The 16,433-nt window shown below is 39.3% G+C and overlaps 1 protein-coding gene across 6 annotated transcripts in view; it reads left to right on the top strand.

Annotated features, from left to right (window-relative positions):
* The window catches only part of LOC134345318 (coiled-coil domain-containing protein 150-like), a 153,773-nt gene that overhangs the window by 47,074 nt on the left and 90,266 nt on the right, over nucleotides 1-16,433 (top strand). For all 6 annotated transcript variants that reach the window (XR_010017655.1, XM_063045791.1, XM_063045792.1 and 3 more), the window contains exons 12-13: nucleotides 519-587; nucleotides 15,682-15,765. Coding sequence is in view for 5 of the 6 variants with exons in the window: in XM_063045791.1 (XP_062901861.1) it covers nucleotides 519-587; nucleotides 15,682-15,765 (153 nt within the window). In the remaining variant the exon portion in view is untranslated. The remainder of the gene's footprint in view (nucleotides 1-518; nucleotides 588-15,681; nucleotides 15,766-16,433) is intronic.

Raw genomic sequence — 16,433 nt, 5'->3', positions numbered from 1 at the left:
TCTTCCTCTATGATTACATCTAGCTTCACCCGCCTGCTGATCCTTACTCCTACATGCAATAAACCCATCGGCCCTGAGATAGTTACATTCTCTTGATTTTTTTTTCTTGTTTGGCCAGCAACCAGGCCTTATTGTTCAGGTTCACAGAACAGGAAACTTCAAAGAAAAATTGTACAATCTATGAAATTAAGACTTCATGGCCTATAACCCTCCAACTTACCTCCCTTCCCAAAGCACAAAATATTATGACCAAATTAAAATACACGGGTTTTTCTGAGACTAGTTAAATATCCAATTCTCTATGCCAAATAAGATGATACTGTCAAAATTACCCTTTCAAGTCAATAAGGCAAATGAAGAAGTATGGATAAGTAAGGTAAATCAAATGGCATCTATTGGTAAATTATAAATTGTAAATGTGGCTTTGCTTTATAGATCATTCATGTATTATCTTTATTTAAATATGGCTATCCTCTTTGTAGTGTGCCAAAATCAATGTTTGTTTGGTTTCTTGCTAGGTAAATTGCATAATTGATAATATTACAAAGGAGAAGAACATATTTGAGAAACAAGTTACCGAGAACCAGGTACAGTATCAATAAATTACTTGGTGTCAGTCTTGTATATCTTTCAATGCACTAATCTAGAAATTGGTGTTGTGCAGAGGCCATTGCAAATTTTCTGCATTAGGCCCAGGAGAATAATTGAGAAAGGGAAGTTGAGGTATAAGAGATTAGCTTGGAATTTCCACGGAACAGAATACATGTGAGAAGCTTGTAGTCGTTGCTAGTGAAGTGGTCAATGGCAAGGTCAAGTGAATGAGTGGTTGTCAAGGTTGCCATATTAGTGGTTGCAATTAAACTGTAATATGTTGGTGGGAGGCTTGAGGGAGAGCTGTATTGTGAGGCAAGCTTTTTTGAAATACTGGAATTTGTCAAGATGTCCATTCATATGCAACAGCAACAATTTCCAATTTATGTTGGTAAATTGGATAATCATTGTCAAATGTATTAAGATAAAAAGGAAAAAAATTGTCTTGCTCACCATCCATTTGATCATTTCATTACAACAATGAACGGTAAAGCGATAACAGAATGCAGAATGAAGTGTTTTGATTATAGATAACAAGCAGTGCAGGTAGATAATAAGGCACAAAAACAACAGGAATTCTGCAGATGCTGGAAATTCAAGCAACACACATAAAAGTTGCTGGTGAATGCAGCAGGCCAGGCAGCATCTCTAGGAAGAGGTGCAGTCGACGTTTCAGGCTGAGACCCTTCTGTTAGTCCTGACGAAGGGTCTCAGCCTGAAACGTCGACTGCACCTCTTCCTAGAGATGCTGCCTGGCCTGCTGCATTCACCAGCAACTTTTATGTGTGTTGCTTGAGATAATAAGGTACAAAGCCAGAATGCGGTAGGTTGTGAGGTCTAGAGACCATCTTGTCCTCACAATCTTATCATATTAAGGGACCATTCAATAGTCTTAAAACAGCAGGATAGAAACTGTCCTTGAGCCTGGTAGTATGCACATTCAGGCTTTTGTATCTTCTGCTTGATGGGAGGGAGGAGGAGAGGGAGTGTCCAATGTGGCTGGGATCTTATTTTCCATTATACTTGAAATTTGTTGCTTCATACTTCCAAGGGACTTTCTGAAAATATGATTCAAACTTTGTAGTAGTACTTTAGTCAGTAAAAAAATAATTTCTTGATACTTAATATAAAATTTTGGGACCTGGACATTACTGACAAGGCCAGCATTTATTGCCATCCTTAGCTGATCTTCAGAGCCTGGTTTAGATCTGGACTTAGACCCCTCCAATTCTGGAGGAACTATGTTTTATTTCAAAGAAGTATGTGTGTAACTTAGAAGAGAACTACAGACACCCATGCACTTTCTGTCAAACTTTCTTCATGGTAGAGATTGTAGATTTGGGACATTGTGTCGGAGTAGCCTGGGTGTGTAACTGCAGTGCATTTTACAAATGGTACACATTATAGCTACTGTGCACTGAGGTGGAGGGATTCAGTATTTAGACTAGTTACTGGGGTGCCTCTCAAGCTGGCAACTTTGATAGGATGCTATTAATGAAGTTATTGGCACTGCATTTCTCCATATCCATATAAATCAAAATTATTTCATCATGTGCCCTGTAGAAGACCTTTCAAGTCACCCATCACAGGATACCCAGCTTTTGATCTGATATTGTAGCTGTTGTATTTAAGTAGCTAATCTACTTGTGTTGCTAGTTAATGGGTGTCCCCTAGGTTATTGATGATGAGGGATTTAGCGATACTAATGACATTGAACCTGGGGGTAGGTGGTTAGATTCTGTCACATTTTTGGTACAAATAAGGTATTAGCTACCTTAAGCCATGCCTGAATATAATCTGGATGTTGCTATATACAGGCATGGACTGTTTCATTTTCTGAGGAGATGCAATTAGAATTCAGCTTTGTACAGTCATGAGCAAACATCTGTAGTATTATGTGTGCATAATAAAGAACTTCAGTTCCCAAGGGGCAATTCCGGTGGTTCACCTGGAAGCAGAAGCTTTGATGGTAACCTGGTCCTAGGTGCTCAATGTTGAACAGGAGCTCAGTACTAAAATGTTCCAGTGTAAACCCATGCCAAATTTGTCTTTATTAAGAACAATCATAGCATGGTGTCAGAAGTCTGCGTGAGGTCTAAACACGGAGAATAATTAATTCCATGCGTAACTGAGAAAGAGACTGCATTTGTACAAAAGGTGTGAGCAGCAAGTGAGGTTAGGACGGAGAGAAGCTGGCCAGCGAGGCGAGAGAGCACGTCGTGTCCCAAATTTCATCAAATTCACCAAGAAATTGAGGTGAGAGGCTGAGCGTTTCCGTCATGGATAACCTAAGTCCCCCAGCACCTATGCAGTTTAGTGGCAATCTTTCTGAAAGCTGGAAATGCTCCAAGCAGTGATTCACTATATATTTGATTGCTAGTTGAACAGGAGGGATCGATGAAAAAATTGAAAGCGTCTATTTTTCTGCATGTAATTGGCGAAGATGCTATGGACATCTATAGCAGCATTCAAATTGATGAAACAGCAGTGCACAAAATGTTTCCCAAAGCAATAGCAAAGCAAAAAGGAAAGCTTAAACAGCAAATGCAGCAAATGTAGAGGTAGTCACATTCTAACAACGAGTCTTGCAATAGTTGTGGGAAGAAGAATTATTTTGCAAAGTGCTGCCAAGCCGGCGCTACCGAGAGAAAAGTGCATATGGTTGATGAAGAAATGGAAGAAGTCTTCGTGGATTCTCTACAGACTGCTGGTGCTGGTAAAACAGAATGGATTGTTCCAGTGACTGTGAATGAAACACTAATTCCATTCAAGCTTGATACTGGAGCCCAGGTGAATATGTTATCCATGAGTGATTACAAGACTTAAAGAGAAAGCTTTACCCAATGAAGTTAAAAGTGACAGGCTACACTGCAGAGAGCATTCCAGTAAAAAGGGGGCTGCATATTGACCTTCAAGCTCAAGGGGCAGCACCTAGTGGCACAGCTACTGATTAGAGAAAAGAGAGTACAGCTAACTGTGCACAGATTGAGAAAGAGCTTCTCGCCAGCACATATGCATGTGAAGGGTTCTATCAATACGTTTATGGATGAGCCTTAGAATTGGAGACAGACCATAAACTGCTCCAGAAGATACATGAAGGGCATCTTGGTGTGGAAAAATGTAAACAAGGAGCTCGTGAAGTGATGTACTGGCCAAGAATGAATGAAGACATCAGCCAGACCTCTGATTCATGTGAAATATGCCTACAGTCTGCTGACATCACTCCCTGTACCAGACAGACCGTACTTCAAAGTTGGAGTGGATTTGTTTGATTGTAATGGGAAGAGTCATATTGTTGTAACAAACTACTTTTCCAGTTACCCACAGGTTGCAACGCTGCAATCAACATCCAGCAAAGCAGTCATCACCTTCCTGAAAGCTGTGTTTGCAAAGCATGGAATTCCATGTGAAGTAATGTTAGATAATGGTCCACAATTTTTGAGCTAATGGGCTGACACCTACATTCTAACCTTCCAGTGCATGAAAACCTGTTGACACAGAAAGGAGCACGCAAGGTCAAATCAGCTAAAGTGAAAGGAAAGGAAAAACTGAAACATTATCATGACAAGACTACGAAAAACCGATGAGTCCTGAAACTTGGAGATTAAGTGCAAATCTCAGGTCGCGATTCTGTCACATGGTCCATGCAAGGATATGTGCAAAGGGAATTTGCTCCGCATTCCTACCAGATCCAGATGGATCAAGGGACACCTCTGAGAAGGAACTGTGTGGATCTATAACCACAAGCTCCAACATATTTCCATGACATGTCACCTTTCAGTACAGCAAAGGATCCATCAGATGTAAAAAATGAACATGTTCATCAGAGTTTAAGTCACAAACATTAATGCACCAAGTGCAAGCAATACACATGTGGAAACATATAGCAGACCAAAAAGGATCATTAAACCATCTCAGAGACTGATTGAAAATTGTTGAGTGGATATGGGACTCTATTTGCTCATTACATTTGAAGTTGAAAGTTTGAAAAAAAAGAAATGGGACTGGCTATAGAATGTAGGTATCTTTGTTGGAAAGGATTATTGTTCCTTGTAGGTTTATGAGGACATATTATTGTGTTTTTTTTCTTCAAAAGGAGATGATATGTTATTATGTGTGAATAAAAAGAAATTCAGTTTCCAGTGGGCAATGAGGGTGGTTCACTTGAAACCTGAGGCTTTGCTGGTGACCTGGTGGTCCAGCGGATACAGTAGAGTCTTTTAAGAGACTCCTGGATAGGTACATGGAGCTAAGAAAAATAGAGGGCTATGGGTAACCCTAGGTAATTTCTAAAGTAAGTACATGTTCAGCACAGCTTTGTACACCGAAGGGCCTCTATTGTGCTGTAGGTTTTCTATGTTTCTATGTCTCTGCTTGGTGTTGAACAGGTGTTCAGTAATGAAGTGTTTTTGTGTAAGCCCCCACCAAGTTTGTTTTTATTAAGGACAAAGAAAACAACATGTTTATTTTTGATCTTACCATGATAGGGATATAATTGATGAAGCAACTGAAGGTGGTTGGGTATAGGACCCTGTGTTGATGAATACCTGTGTTAGTATCCAGGGGCTCGATGGAATGACTTACAAAACCACAACTCTTTGAGAGGTGTAACTCCAAGCATTGAAGAGTTTTCCCTTTGATGCTCATTTTTTTGGGGGGTACCTTGGTGTTGCAGTCATTCAAATGCTGCCTTGATTAAGGACAGTCTCTCTCACCACTTCTGTAGAATTCAGAAAGATCAGGGGGCAGGTGATTGATGAGTAAGTGCTTCCAGATTATACTGTTGATAATGCTTCTATCATTTTGAATGACAATAGACTGATTGAGTGGCAGTTAGCTAAATTAGATGTGTCCTACGTTTGGTGAATGGGCTATAACTGGATTCCATGTTATCTGGGAGATGCCACTACTGACCTACAAATTCTAGTACACGTTGATTTAGATCTATGTAGTTTAGGAATGCAGGTTTCCACACACATGGTAGGATATTGTTTGGTTTCGGTGTTTAGACCATAAGATATAGGAACAGAATCAGGCCATTTGACCCATTGAATCTGCTCTGCCATTTCATCATGACTGATCCAATTTTCTTCTCAGCCCCAGTCTCCTGCCTTCTCTTCTTGTCTTTTCATGACCTGACCAATCGTAAAATCCATCAACCTCTGCCTTAAATATAAAAAAAGACTTTGCCTCCACAGCTGCCTGTAGCAAAGAATCCCACAGATTCAGCACTCTCTGGCTAAAGAAATTTCTCCTCATCTGTTCTAAAAGGACATCCCTCTATTGTGAGGTGGTGTTCTCTGGTCTTAAACTCTCTCACCATAGGAAACATTCTCTTCACATCCACTCTATCAAAGTTTTTCACCATTCAATAGGTTTCAATGAGGTCACCCCTCATTATTCTGAATTCCAGTGAATACAGGCCCAGAACCATCAAGCACTCTTCATATGACAAGCCATTCAATCCTGGAATCATTTTTGTGAACCTCCTTTGAATCCTCTCCAGTTTCAACACATCCACTCCAAGATAAGGGGCCCAAAAATGCTCACAATACTCCAAATGAGGCCTCATCAGTGCTTTATAAAGGCTCAACATTTCATCCTTGATTTTATATTCTTGTCTTCCTGAAATGAATGCTCACATTGCATTCGCCTTCCTCAACCTGCAAATTAACCTTTAGGGAATTCTGCACAAGGACTCCCAAGACCCTTTGCACCTCAGTTTTTTGAATTATCTCTCCATTTAGAAAATAGTCAACCCTTTAATTTCTTCTACCACAGCACATGACCATACACTTCCCAACCTTGTATTCCATTTGCCATTTCTTTGCCCAGGTCTCCTTATCTGTCTTTCTGTTGCCTCTCTACTTCCTCAAAACTACCTGCCCCTTCACCTATCATCATATCGCCTGCAAACTTTGCAACAAAGCCATCAATTCCATCATCCAAATCATTGACTTATAATGTAAAAAGAATCAGTCCCAACACAGACAGCTGTGGAACACCACTAATCGCTGGCAGCCAACCAGAAAAGGCTCCCTTTATTCCCACTCTTTGCCTCCTGCCAATCAGCCACTGTTCTAATTCCAGCATGGAAACACCATGACCTCAATGCTTATTAAGCAGCCTCATGGTGTGGCACTATATCAAAGGCCTTCTGAAAATCCAAGTACACAACATCAACTGATTATCCTGCTTATTACTTCTTTTAAGATTTCCAATAGATTTGTCAGGTAAGATTGTCCCTTGAGGAAACCATGCTGACTATGGCCTATTTTATAATGTGCCTCCAAGTTCGCCTACCAGCCCCGACTAGGAGTTGAGGATGCCATCGTCTACCTGCTGAACCGTGTCTACACCCACCTGGACAAGCCAGCGAGCACTGTGAGGGTCATGTTTTTTGACTTCTCCAGTGCGTTCAACACCATCTGCCTGCTCTGCTGGGGGAGAAGCTGACAGTGATGCAGGTGGATGCTTCCCTGGCGTCATGGATTCTTGATTACCTGACTGGCAGACCACAGTATGTGTGCTTGCAACACTGTGTGTCCGACAGAGTGATCAGCAGCACTGGGGCTCCACAGGGGACTGTCTTGTCTCCCTTTCTCTTCACCATTTACACCTCGGACTTCAACTACTGCACAGAGTCTTGTCATCTTCAGAAGTTTTCGGATGACTCTGCCATAGTTGGATACATCAGAAAGGGAGATGAGGCTGAGTACAGGGCTACGGTAGGAAACTTTGTCACATGGTGTGAGCAGATGCTGTCTAAGTTGCATGCCATCTTGGTCAATGTCTCCCGTCCACTACATAATGTACTGGGTGGGCATAGGAGTACATTCTGCCAGAGACTCATTCCACGGAGATGCAACACAGAGCGTCATAGTAAGTCATTCCTACCTGTGGCCATCAAACTTTACAACTCCTCCCTTGGAGGGTCAGACACCCTGAGCCAATAGACTGGTCCTGGACTTATTTCATAATTTACTGGCATAATCTATTACTATTTAACTATTTATGGTTTTATTACTATTTATTATTTATGGTGCAACTGTAATGAAAACCAATTTCCCCCGGGATCAATAAAGTATGACTATGACTACGTAGCCTGAGACTTCATCTTCAATAAAAGACTCCAACATCTTCCCAACCACTGAGGTCAGACTAAATGACCTGTAGTTAACTTTCTTCTGCCTCTCTTCCTTCTTGAAGAATGGAGTGACAGTTGCAATTTTCCAGTCCATTCCAGAATTTAGTGATTCTTGAAAGATCATTACTAATGGTGCCACAATCTCTTCAGCCACATCTTTCAGAACCCTGGGGTGTACATCCCTTCTCTCTAGTTATGGTAACTTTACACACTTCACGACCCCTGACACCTGTTAATTTCCGCCATACTGCAAGTGTCTTCCACCTGAAGAATGATGCAAAATACTTATTTTGTTGTCCCCCATTATTATCTCTCCAGCATCGTTTTCTAGTGGTCCGATATCCATTCTCACCTCTCTTTTGCACTTGACGTATCTGAAGAAATTTTTGGTATCCTCTTTAATATTATTGGCTAGCTTAATTTTGCATTCCAACTTTTCCCTTTTTAAGACTTTTTTAATTGCCTTCTATTGGTTTTTAAAAGCTTCCCAATGTTTTAACTTCCCTCTAATTTTTGCTGTATTATATATCTGCTCTTTGGCTTTCATGTTGGCTTTGACTTCTCTTGTTAGGATGCTTCTTCCTCTTTGGGATGTATATATCCTGTGCTTCCGAATTGCTTCCAGAAATTCCAGCCATTGCTGCTTTGCCATAATCTCTGCCAGTGTTCTTTTCCAATCAGTTCTGGCCAACTCCATTCTCATGCCTCTGTAATTCCCTTTACTCCACTGTAATATTGATACACCTGACTTTAGCTTCTTCTGAAATTTCAGGGTGAATTCAATCATATTATGATCATTTGCCCATAAGGGTTCTTTTACCTTAAGCTCTCTAATCAATTCTGCACAACACCCAATCCAGAATAGCTGATCCCCCAGTGGATCCCCGACTGCATCTGTGCTCCCAGCCTTTTCTTGATATCTCACAGAGTGAGTTAAATTGGTGAGAAATGGGATCTTATAATGGGGAAAATGTCTCAGCTTGTTTTAGAATTGATTCATTAGGCTAAAACCTCACTCACAGTCTGCACTAGACGCAAGAAAGGTTCCCCCAGTGTCCATCAACTGTGCAAGGTTGCAAAACTGTTCATTTTAAAGTACAAATGCCACCATTTGAGCAAAGTTTGAAATCAGTTTGGATTTAATTTTTTCTTGCATGGAAAATTTGAAATCATTATACTGTCGAACTATTATTTGGAGTACTGTGTCCTGTTCTGGTCGCCTCACTATAGGATGTGCTGCCTGGTTTAGAGAGTATGAATTATGATCAGAGATGAAGGGAGCTAGGGCTTTACTTCTTGGAGAGAAAGAGGATGAGAGGAGACATGATAGAGGTGTACAAGATATTAAAAGGAATAGAGTGGATAGCCAGCGCCTCTTCCCCAGGGCACCACTGCTCAATACATGAGGACATGGCTTTAAGGTAAGGGGTGGGAAGTTCAAGGGGGATATTAGAGGAAGGTTTTTTACTCAGAGAGTGGTTGGTGCGTGGAATGCACTGCCTGAGTCAGTGGTGGAGGCAGATACACTAGTGAAGTTTAAGAGACTACTAGACAGGTATATGGAGGAATTTAAGGTGAGGTGTTATATGGGAGGCAGGGTTTGAGGGTCGGCACAACATTGTGGGCTGAAGGGCCTCTACTGTGCTGTACTATTCTATTCTATTACAGTATTTTCAGCTAGAAAATCATGATATTTTAGATATAAGGCATTAACTTGTTCATCGTCAAATGTGAAGTCACAGTCTGCAATTGTGGAGAAATCAAAAGCTGACCATTCTTGTACCTCAACTTTGATCTCCTCTGGGTTTGATCTTTCTTTTTTTCTTTTTAAATCTTTTTATTAATTTTTCAAAATTATAAACTCAATAACAAAGTTGGTACAAAGAGATTGGAAAAATGTTCATCAGCATATATAAAATGAATTTTAAGTAACATAGATATAAAAGACTTCCAAACTCATAATGAGATTAAACATTAAAAAAAGAAATAAAAAGAAAAAAATATATAAACAAAAAAAACCCAAAAGAAAAAGAGAAAAAAAAACCCCAAGAAAAAAGCAAAACAGGGCTAGACCAACAGCTTGTATCAGACACGTTCAATAATGTCATTAACTCCGCTCCTCTCATCATATAATTTAAGTTTAGAAAAAAGATTCAGAAAGGTCAGGTTACATCATATCAAAATGTTGCAGAAAAGATTTCCAAGTTTCTTCAAATTTAACCGAAGGGTCAAAAATATCACTTCTAATTTTTTCTAAATTTAAACTTAATATGGTTTGAGAAGACCATTGGAATGTAGTTAGATCATTTTCACTCTCGCTCATCTGCACTCAACCATAACATATGTAGCACTGCTGTAACGGGTAATGACGGGTTCTGTTGTCTGAGCTTTTGTACACCATCCAAATGCGATTTACTTTCCAAATGACGCTTCAAAAAGTCAAGTTTCCAAATATCATCCCACTTCTTTCCACTAGCAAATTCTCCAGCAACTTTCGCATCACAACAATACAAACAGATAACTCCAGTTTCCAAATCTTACATAAATATTTCTCTTAGCTGAACGTTCATGACCTCATGAGCTTTCGGTGTAGCAGTTTCTAATATTTTGTTAAGCCTTTCAACTTTAAACAAATTTACAGTTCTTTTGCGCTTCATGCCCTTCGCTTCTTTTGAACTCGATATAATGGATCAATATTTTTTTCAATAAAAACTTTGTAAGCTATCTACAGGATTTGAAACAGATCTTTGTAAACTTTGCGATATGAACACTATCCGCCAAACATGGCTGCCGCCATGATGCAGCTGTACAAACCGGAACAGGATAGGTGAGGTGACGTAAATCAGTGATGTGCATTGTGGTATTTGAAAAACTGACTAACTAGTTAACAGAAACAGTTAGCTAAAAGATTATTTTCAGTAAGTATAATTGTTAATTACTACATTATTTTAAAGTAACTAACCCTTTTGTGTGCACATTAATTTCCTTTGTGCACTGGTTGAAAAATGTGTGTGCGTGCGCACAGCTTAGAGGGAACTATGTGTCTGTGCCACATTAAGCTTATCTTATCTGCCTGCAAGTGGTCCATTTCTCTGCCTGTTCATGTGCCTGTCTAAGTGCCTCTGAAACATTGTTATCTCTGCTTCTATCACCTCTCTTTGCAGTGTGTTCCAGAAACCTACCAGTTATTGTGTAGAAAATCCTGCCTCTCTTTGAAACTTTCCCCCCTCAAGTGAAACCTATTCAAAGTCAAAGTAAATTTCAAAGTAAAATTTATTATCAGAGTGCAAATATGTCATCATGTACAACCCTGCAGACATGCTCAGCAGATCTGTAGAACGGTATCTGTTAAACAGGATCAAGGAACAGCAAACTGTGCAAATGCAAATATAAATAAATAGCAATAAATAACGAGACTAAGAGTCCTTAAAGTGAAACCATCGGTTATGGGAACATCAGAAATAGAATGAGTGTAGCTATCCCCTTTTGTTCAAGAGCCTGATGGTTGAGGGGTAGTAACTGTTCTTGAACCTGGTGGTATGAGCCCTGAGGTACTTGTACCTTCTACCTGATGGCAGCAATATGAAAAGAGCATGGCCTGGGTGATGAAGATCTTTGATGATTGATGCCGCTTTTCTACAGCAGTGTTTCATGTAGATGTGCTCAATGGTTGGGAGGGCTTTACCTGTGATGTACTGGGCTGAATCCACTACCTTTTGTAGTGAGAGGTTATTATTACTACACCTCTCAGCCAAATTTTCAATCTCCCTCCGGTATGCTGATTCATCACCAACTTTGATACAGCCCATAACTGTGGTGTCATCAACAAGCTTGTATATGGTGTTAGAACAGTACCTAGCCACACAGTCATAGGTGTAAAGCAAGTAAAGCAGGGGGATAAGCACACATCTCTGTGGTGCTCCTGTGCTGATAGAGATTGTGGAGGAACTCACACAAAATGCTGGAGGAACTCAGCAGGCCAGGCAGCATCTACGGAAAAATGTACAGCGGATGTTTTGGGCTGAAACCCTTCGGCAGTGCCCGAAACATCGACTGTACTTTTTTTCATAGATGCCGCCTGGCCTGCTGAGTTCCTCCAGCATTTTTTGTGTTTTGCTTGGATTTCCAGCATCTGCAGGATTTCTCTTGTTTGAGATTGTAGAGGAAATGTTTCTACCAACCCAAACTGACTGGGGCCTGCAAGTGAGGAAATCCGGGATCCAATTGCACAAGTGGGTGTTGAGGCCCTGGTCTTGGAGTTTGCTGATTAGTTTTGAGGGAACGATGGATACTATTCTTCTACTATTTGACATTTCCAACCTGGGAAAAAGCTTCTGGCTATATAACCCTATCTGTGCTTTCATAGTTTTATATACTATTAAGTTGCCTCTGAGTTTCCAAAGTCTTTCACAAGATGTTCACTTTTTTCACTAATGAGTTGATTTGGAAGAGCGGTTGTTCATCATTATCATTTCTCTGTTTGTTGTAATGTCTTGAGGTTCAAGGCTACCCTCCAAAGTGCTATCCCATCAGCATTCTAAGTATATCTGCCTCTTCCTACCCTAGCAAATGGCCATCATTTTCTATCTTGAACTGAACTGGCTATAGGGGTACCATCTGAAGTCTGTAATCCCGAAAACATTCATCCACCTTGATGATCTGCACTGAACCTAGAGCTGGACTTTTGTTTTCAACTAATTATGATGATTTTATAGATGTAAAATACATTTCAGTTCAGAGATTTCTGGTTTGCTGGATGTAAAATTAAGGACAAGAAATTAGTTATTTAATAAGGCCAACATTTCCAAGTTAATTATTTTAGTATTATGGAAGGAGAAATCATTTTATGCCATTTGAGGTGTATGCATTTACTGCTGCATTGAAGCAAACAGTCAATGTAAAATGCAGTTCTTCATTGAGAAAGAAAAAGGGCATCTCGTTGAGTAGCTAGCAGCTCTTGAGTGTTAACAAGTTGGCAGTAAAATTTCCAAAATATTTCATGTATTGCTGATGCTGTGCCTAAGTATTGATATCTTTTCATCTACTAGTTTTAAAACATAATATTAGAGTTAAATATTTTCTAAGAAATGAACCACAATACTTTCAAGACCATAGGATATAAAAGAAGAATTAGATCGTTTGGCCCATTGGCCCATTGAGTATGCTCCATCATTCCATCTTGGCTGATTTATTATCCCTCTCAACCCCTTTTCCTGCCTTCTCCCTGTAACCTTTGATGCCCTTACTAATTAAGAACCAATCAACCTCTGCTTTAAATTTATCCAATGATTTTGGCCTCCACAGCCATCTGTGGCAATGAATTCAACAGTTTCGCCACCCTCTGGCTAAAGAAATTCCTCCTCATTTCTGTTTTAAAGAGACATTCTTCTATTCTGAGCTATGCCCTCTGGTTCTAGACTCTCCTATAGGAAACACAGTCTCGATGTTTACTTCATCTAGACCTGTTAATATGCGACAGGTTTCACTGAGATTATTCTCATTCTCTCAATGAGATTCCCTCATTCTTCTAAAGTCCATTAAATACAGGCAGAGAGTCATCAAACATTCCTCATATGTTAATCCTTTTATTCCAGGATCATTCTCATGACCTCCTCTGGACCCTCTCCAATGCCAGCACATCCTTTCCTAGATAAGGGGCTTAAAACTTCTCACAATACTCCAAGTGTGGTCTGACCAATGCCTTATAAAGCATCAGCTTTACAAGGTATTGAGGTGGTTCAAGAAGTGAGATGCAGTTTGGAATTGAAAAACATGAAGGTACAACAGGACTTGATTATCAATATTTTCTTTTCCATCTATCGGTAGCCAATTTGAGAGGCTATCAGAATGTCAGGTGGTAAAGCCTTCACCCCCAGATTGTAAGTAGAAAATAGAAAAAAATTGGAGGAGATTGGAGGCCAATGTCAAAGGCACAGGGGCGGTGGTGGCGGCATAGGACATGGGGAGATAGGAAAGATCAGTGGATAGACTTAAAATCAGAAGGTAGACTTCATATCTGTGGTGATGGGAGGTGATGAGAGAGAGGGAGAGAAAGAAAGAGAGAATTGAATTAAATAGAAAATGTGAAATAAATAAGATTTTGTCTTATTTATTTTCAACTTGCATTTCCTGACACATGCACAGGTAATGTGACTTTTTTGGTGCAGTAGGTTCATTTTGCTGATTTTTTTTTTCTAGAATTTTACATATTAATTACTGTCAAGATACCTGTAAATTTAAGTGTGAGTTGTAAACCTAAATAACCACTTATTTGTTGTGAGTTATCTTATTAAACTAACATATTTATGTTTGATATCTGCTTCAAGTGTATGTCTCCAATCCAACAGAAGGTTGGGAGATACACAGCATCTGCAACCACTTGTATCTCCAAATGCAGCTGAATTCTGGTTGTTACTTAAGAGACTATCTTATATCAGTTCCCAAAAGAAATTTCTTAAGTGACTCCAGATTGCAATACTGATTATTACTGATGAAAAAAATATGTAAGACTGCATCCTCATCAAACATATCAACTTCTGTCAGGGACTACTGCTCAGCAATCAATGCTATCATCGCCTCAAAACTAATCAATAAGCTCCAAGACCTAGGCCTCATTGTGCAACCAGGTACTCTATTTCCTCACATGCGGACCCCAGTCAATTGGATTGCCACAACATCTCCAGGCTGTGTGCTTTGTCCCTTGCTCTACTCGCTTTATACTTATGACTGTGAGACTAAGGACAGCTCCAATGCCATATTTAAGTTTGCTCTCGACACCACTGTTGTTGACTGAATTAAAAGTGGAGGCAAATCAGCATTTCAGAGTTAGATTTAAAATCTTCTGAATTATGCCACAACAACAACCTTCCATTCAATGTCAGCAAAGCCAAAGAGCTGATTATTGACTACAGGAGGAAGAAACTGAAGGTGTGTGAGGCAGTCCTCATCAGGTGATTGGAGGTGGAGAGAGTCAGTAGCTTAAAATTCGTTGGCATTATCATTTTGAAGATTCTGCCTGGGACAGGGTAAATGATGTTAGAAAGAAGGCACAGCAATATCTCTACTTTCTTAGAAGTTTGCGCAAATTCGGCACATTATCTAAAACTTTGACTAGCAGCTATAAATGCACAGCGGTGGGTATCTTGACTGGTTTGCATTACAGGCGGGTATGGAAACACCAAAGCTCTTGAACGGAAAAGCCTACAACAGTTGTGAATACAGCTCAGTCTATCGTGGGAATAACTCTCCCTGCCATTGAGCACATCTACAAGGAGTGCTGCCGCAAAAAAGCAGCATCCGTCATTAAGGACGCCCACCATCCAGGCCATTCTCTCTTCTCACTGTTGTTATTGGGAAGGAGGCACTGGAACATTAGGACCCTCCCCACAAGGTTCAGGAACAGTTATTACCTTCCAACCATCAGGCTCCTAAACCAGCGTGGATAACTTCACTCACCTCAACTCTGAATTGATTCCACACCTATGAACTCACTTTCAAAGTTTCTGCAACTCATGTTCTCAGTATTATTTATTTTCTTATTTAATGTTTTTTGTATTTGCACAGTGTATGTTCATTTGCTCATTGGATGCTTGGCTGTCTTTGTCGATTTTCATTGATTCTATTGTATTTCTTTGTCCTGTGAAAGCCTGCAAGAAAATGAATCTCAGAATATACATACTGTGAAAACAAATTTACTGTGAACTTTGAATGTATGATTCAATAGGAAATAAGGTGTCGTATTATGAAAAGTTGCTATATGTGGGCAGTTTTCTAGAAACACAACCTCTCTATAAAATGGAGGTTGCCTGTATTATTTTTGTGCATCTAGTGATGATAGTATCATGCATGGAAAACTAATTTGTGGAGTAATAACATTTTTTGGCTTTTTTAATATATAAATAATGTCAATATTTTTTAAAAAGACTTTCATTTTCTTTCCCCAGCAAATGCAGCAACAGCTAGAGCAAGTCCTTGAAGAAGTAAAAAAGAGTAAAAACAAATTAGCATATGATAAGGAAAAGCTGCAGGTAATATGTATTATCACTCTTCCTTTTCAAAATACTTAAAGTTGGGGTGATCCAATGATATTATCTCTGAAGTCAGTACAAACAGGGCTAAATTATTGTCTACGCAGCTTGGGTCACAATTTGGTACAATGGATTAGTCAGCAGTTGTTAACTCCAACAATGTTTAATAAATTGAAATCAATGATATGACAATGGGTGGGGGATCTCTTGCAACTTCTGTTAATGTGATGATGGTTAAAATTTATCCATAGGTTTCTGATGAAGTTTGATGCTGCTTTTGAAGCTATAGTTTATAACTGCAGTTTTTTTTTATCAATAACACTCATGTTCTGTCAGACCAATTTTGAAATTTTTTTGGGGTATTATTTTTCTTTGCATTTATTCTCTTTTGCGGTGACCCATTAGGGGTTTTAATTCCATGTAATATTTTTAATACTGATCTAGAACCAAGTTTATTTTTCTAAACCATGCAATTGATGTTGGCTTTAAAATTGATAGTAATAAAGGAAACAATATAAGTTAATAAGGGAGACTATAATATAAGGTAAATGATAAATAGTCAATTAAAATTAAGCAATGCATGTTTAGGGTATTGTTAAAACAGTTTTAATGATACACTTAATTAGATGTATATTTGACTTACAGATTCAACTCCAACATGAAATATT

This window comes from Mobula hypostoma, chromosome 4 (genome assembly GCF_963921235.1).
Source record: "Mobula hypostoma chromosome 4, sMobHyp1.1, whole genome shotgun sequence".
Lineage (NCBI taxonomy): Eukaryota > Metazoa > Chordata > Chondrichthyes > Myliobatiformes > Myliobatidae > Mobula > Mobula hypostoma.
The sequence above is the reverse complement of the archived record's forward strand: the minus strand, read 5'-3'. Positions and strand labels throughout refer to the sequence as shown.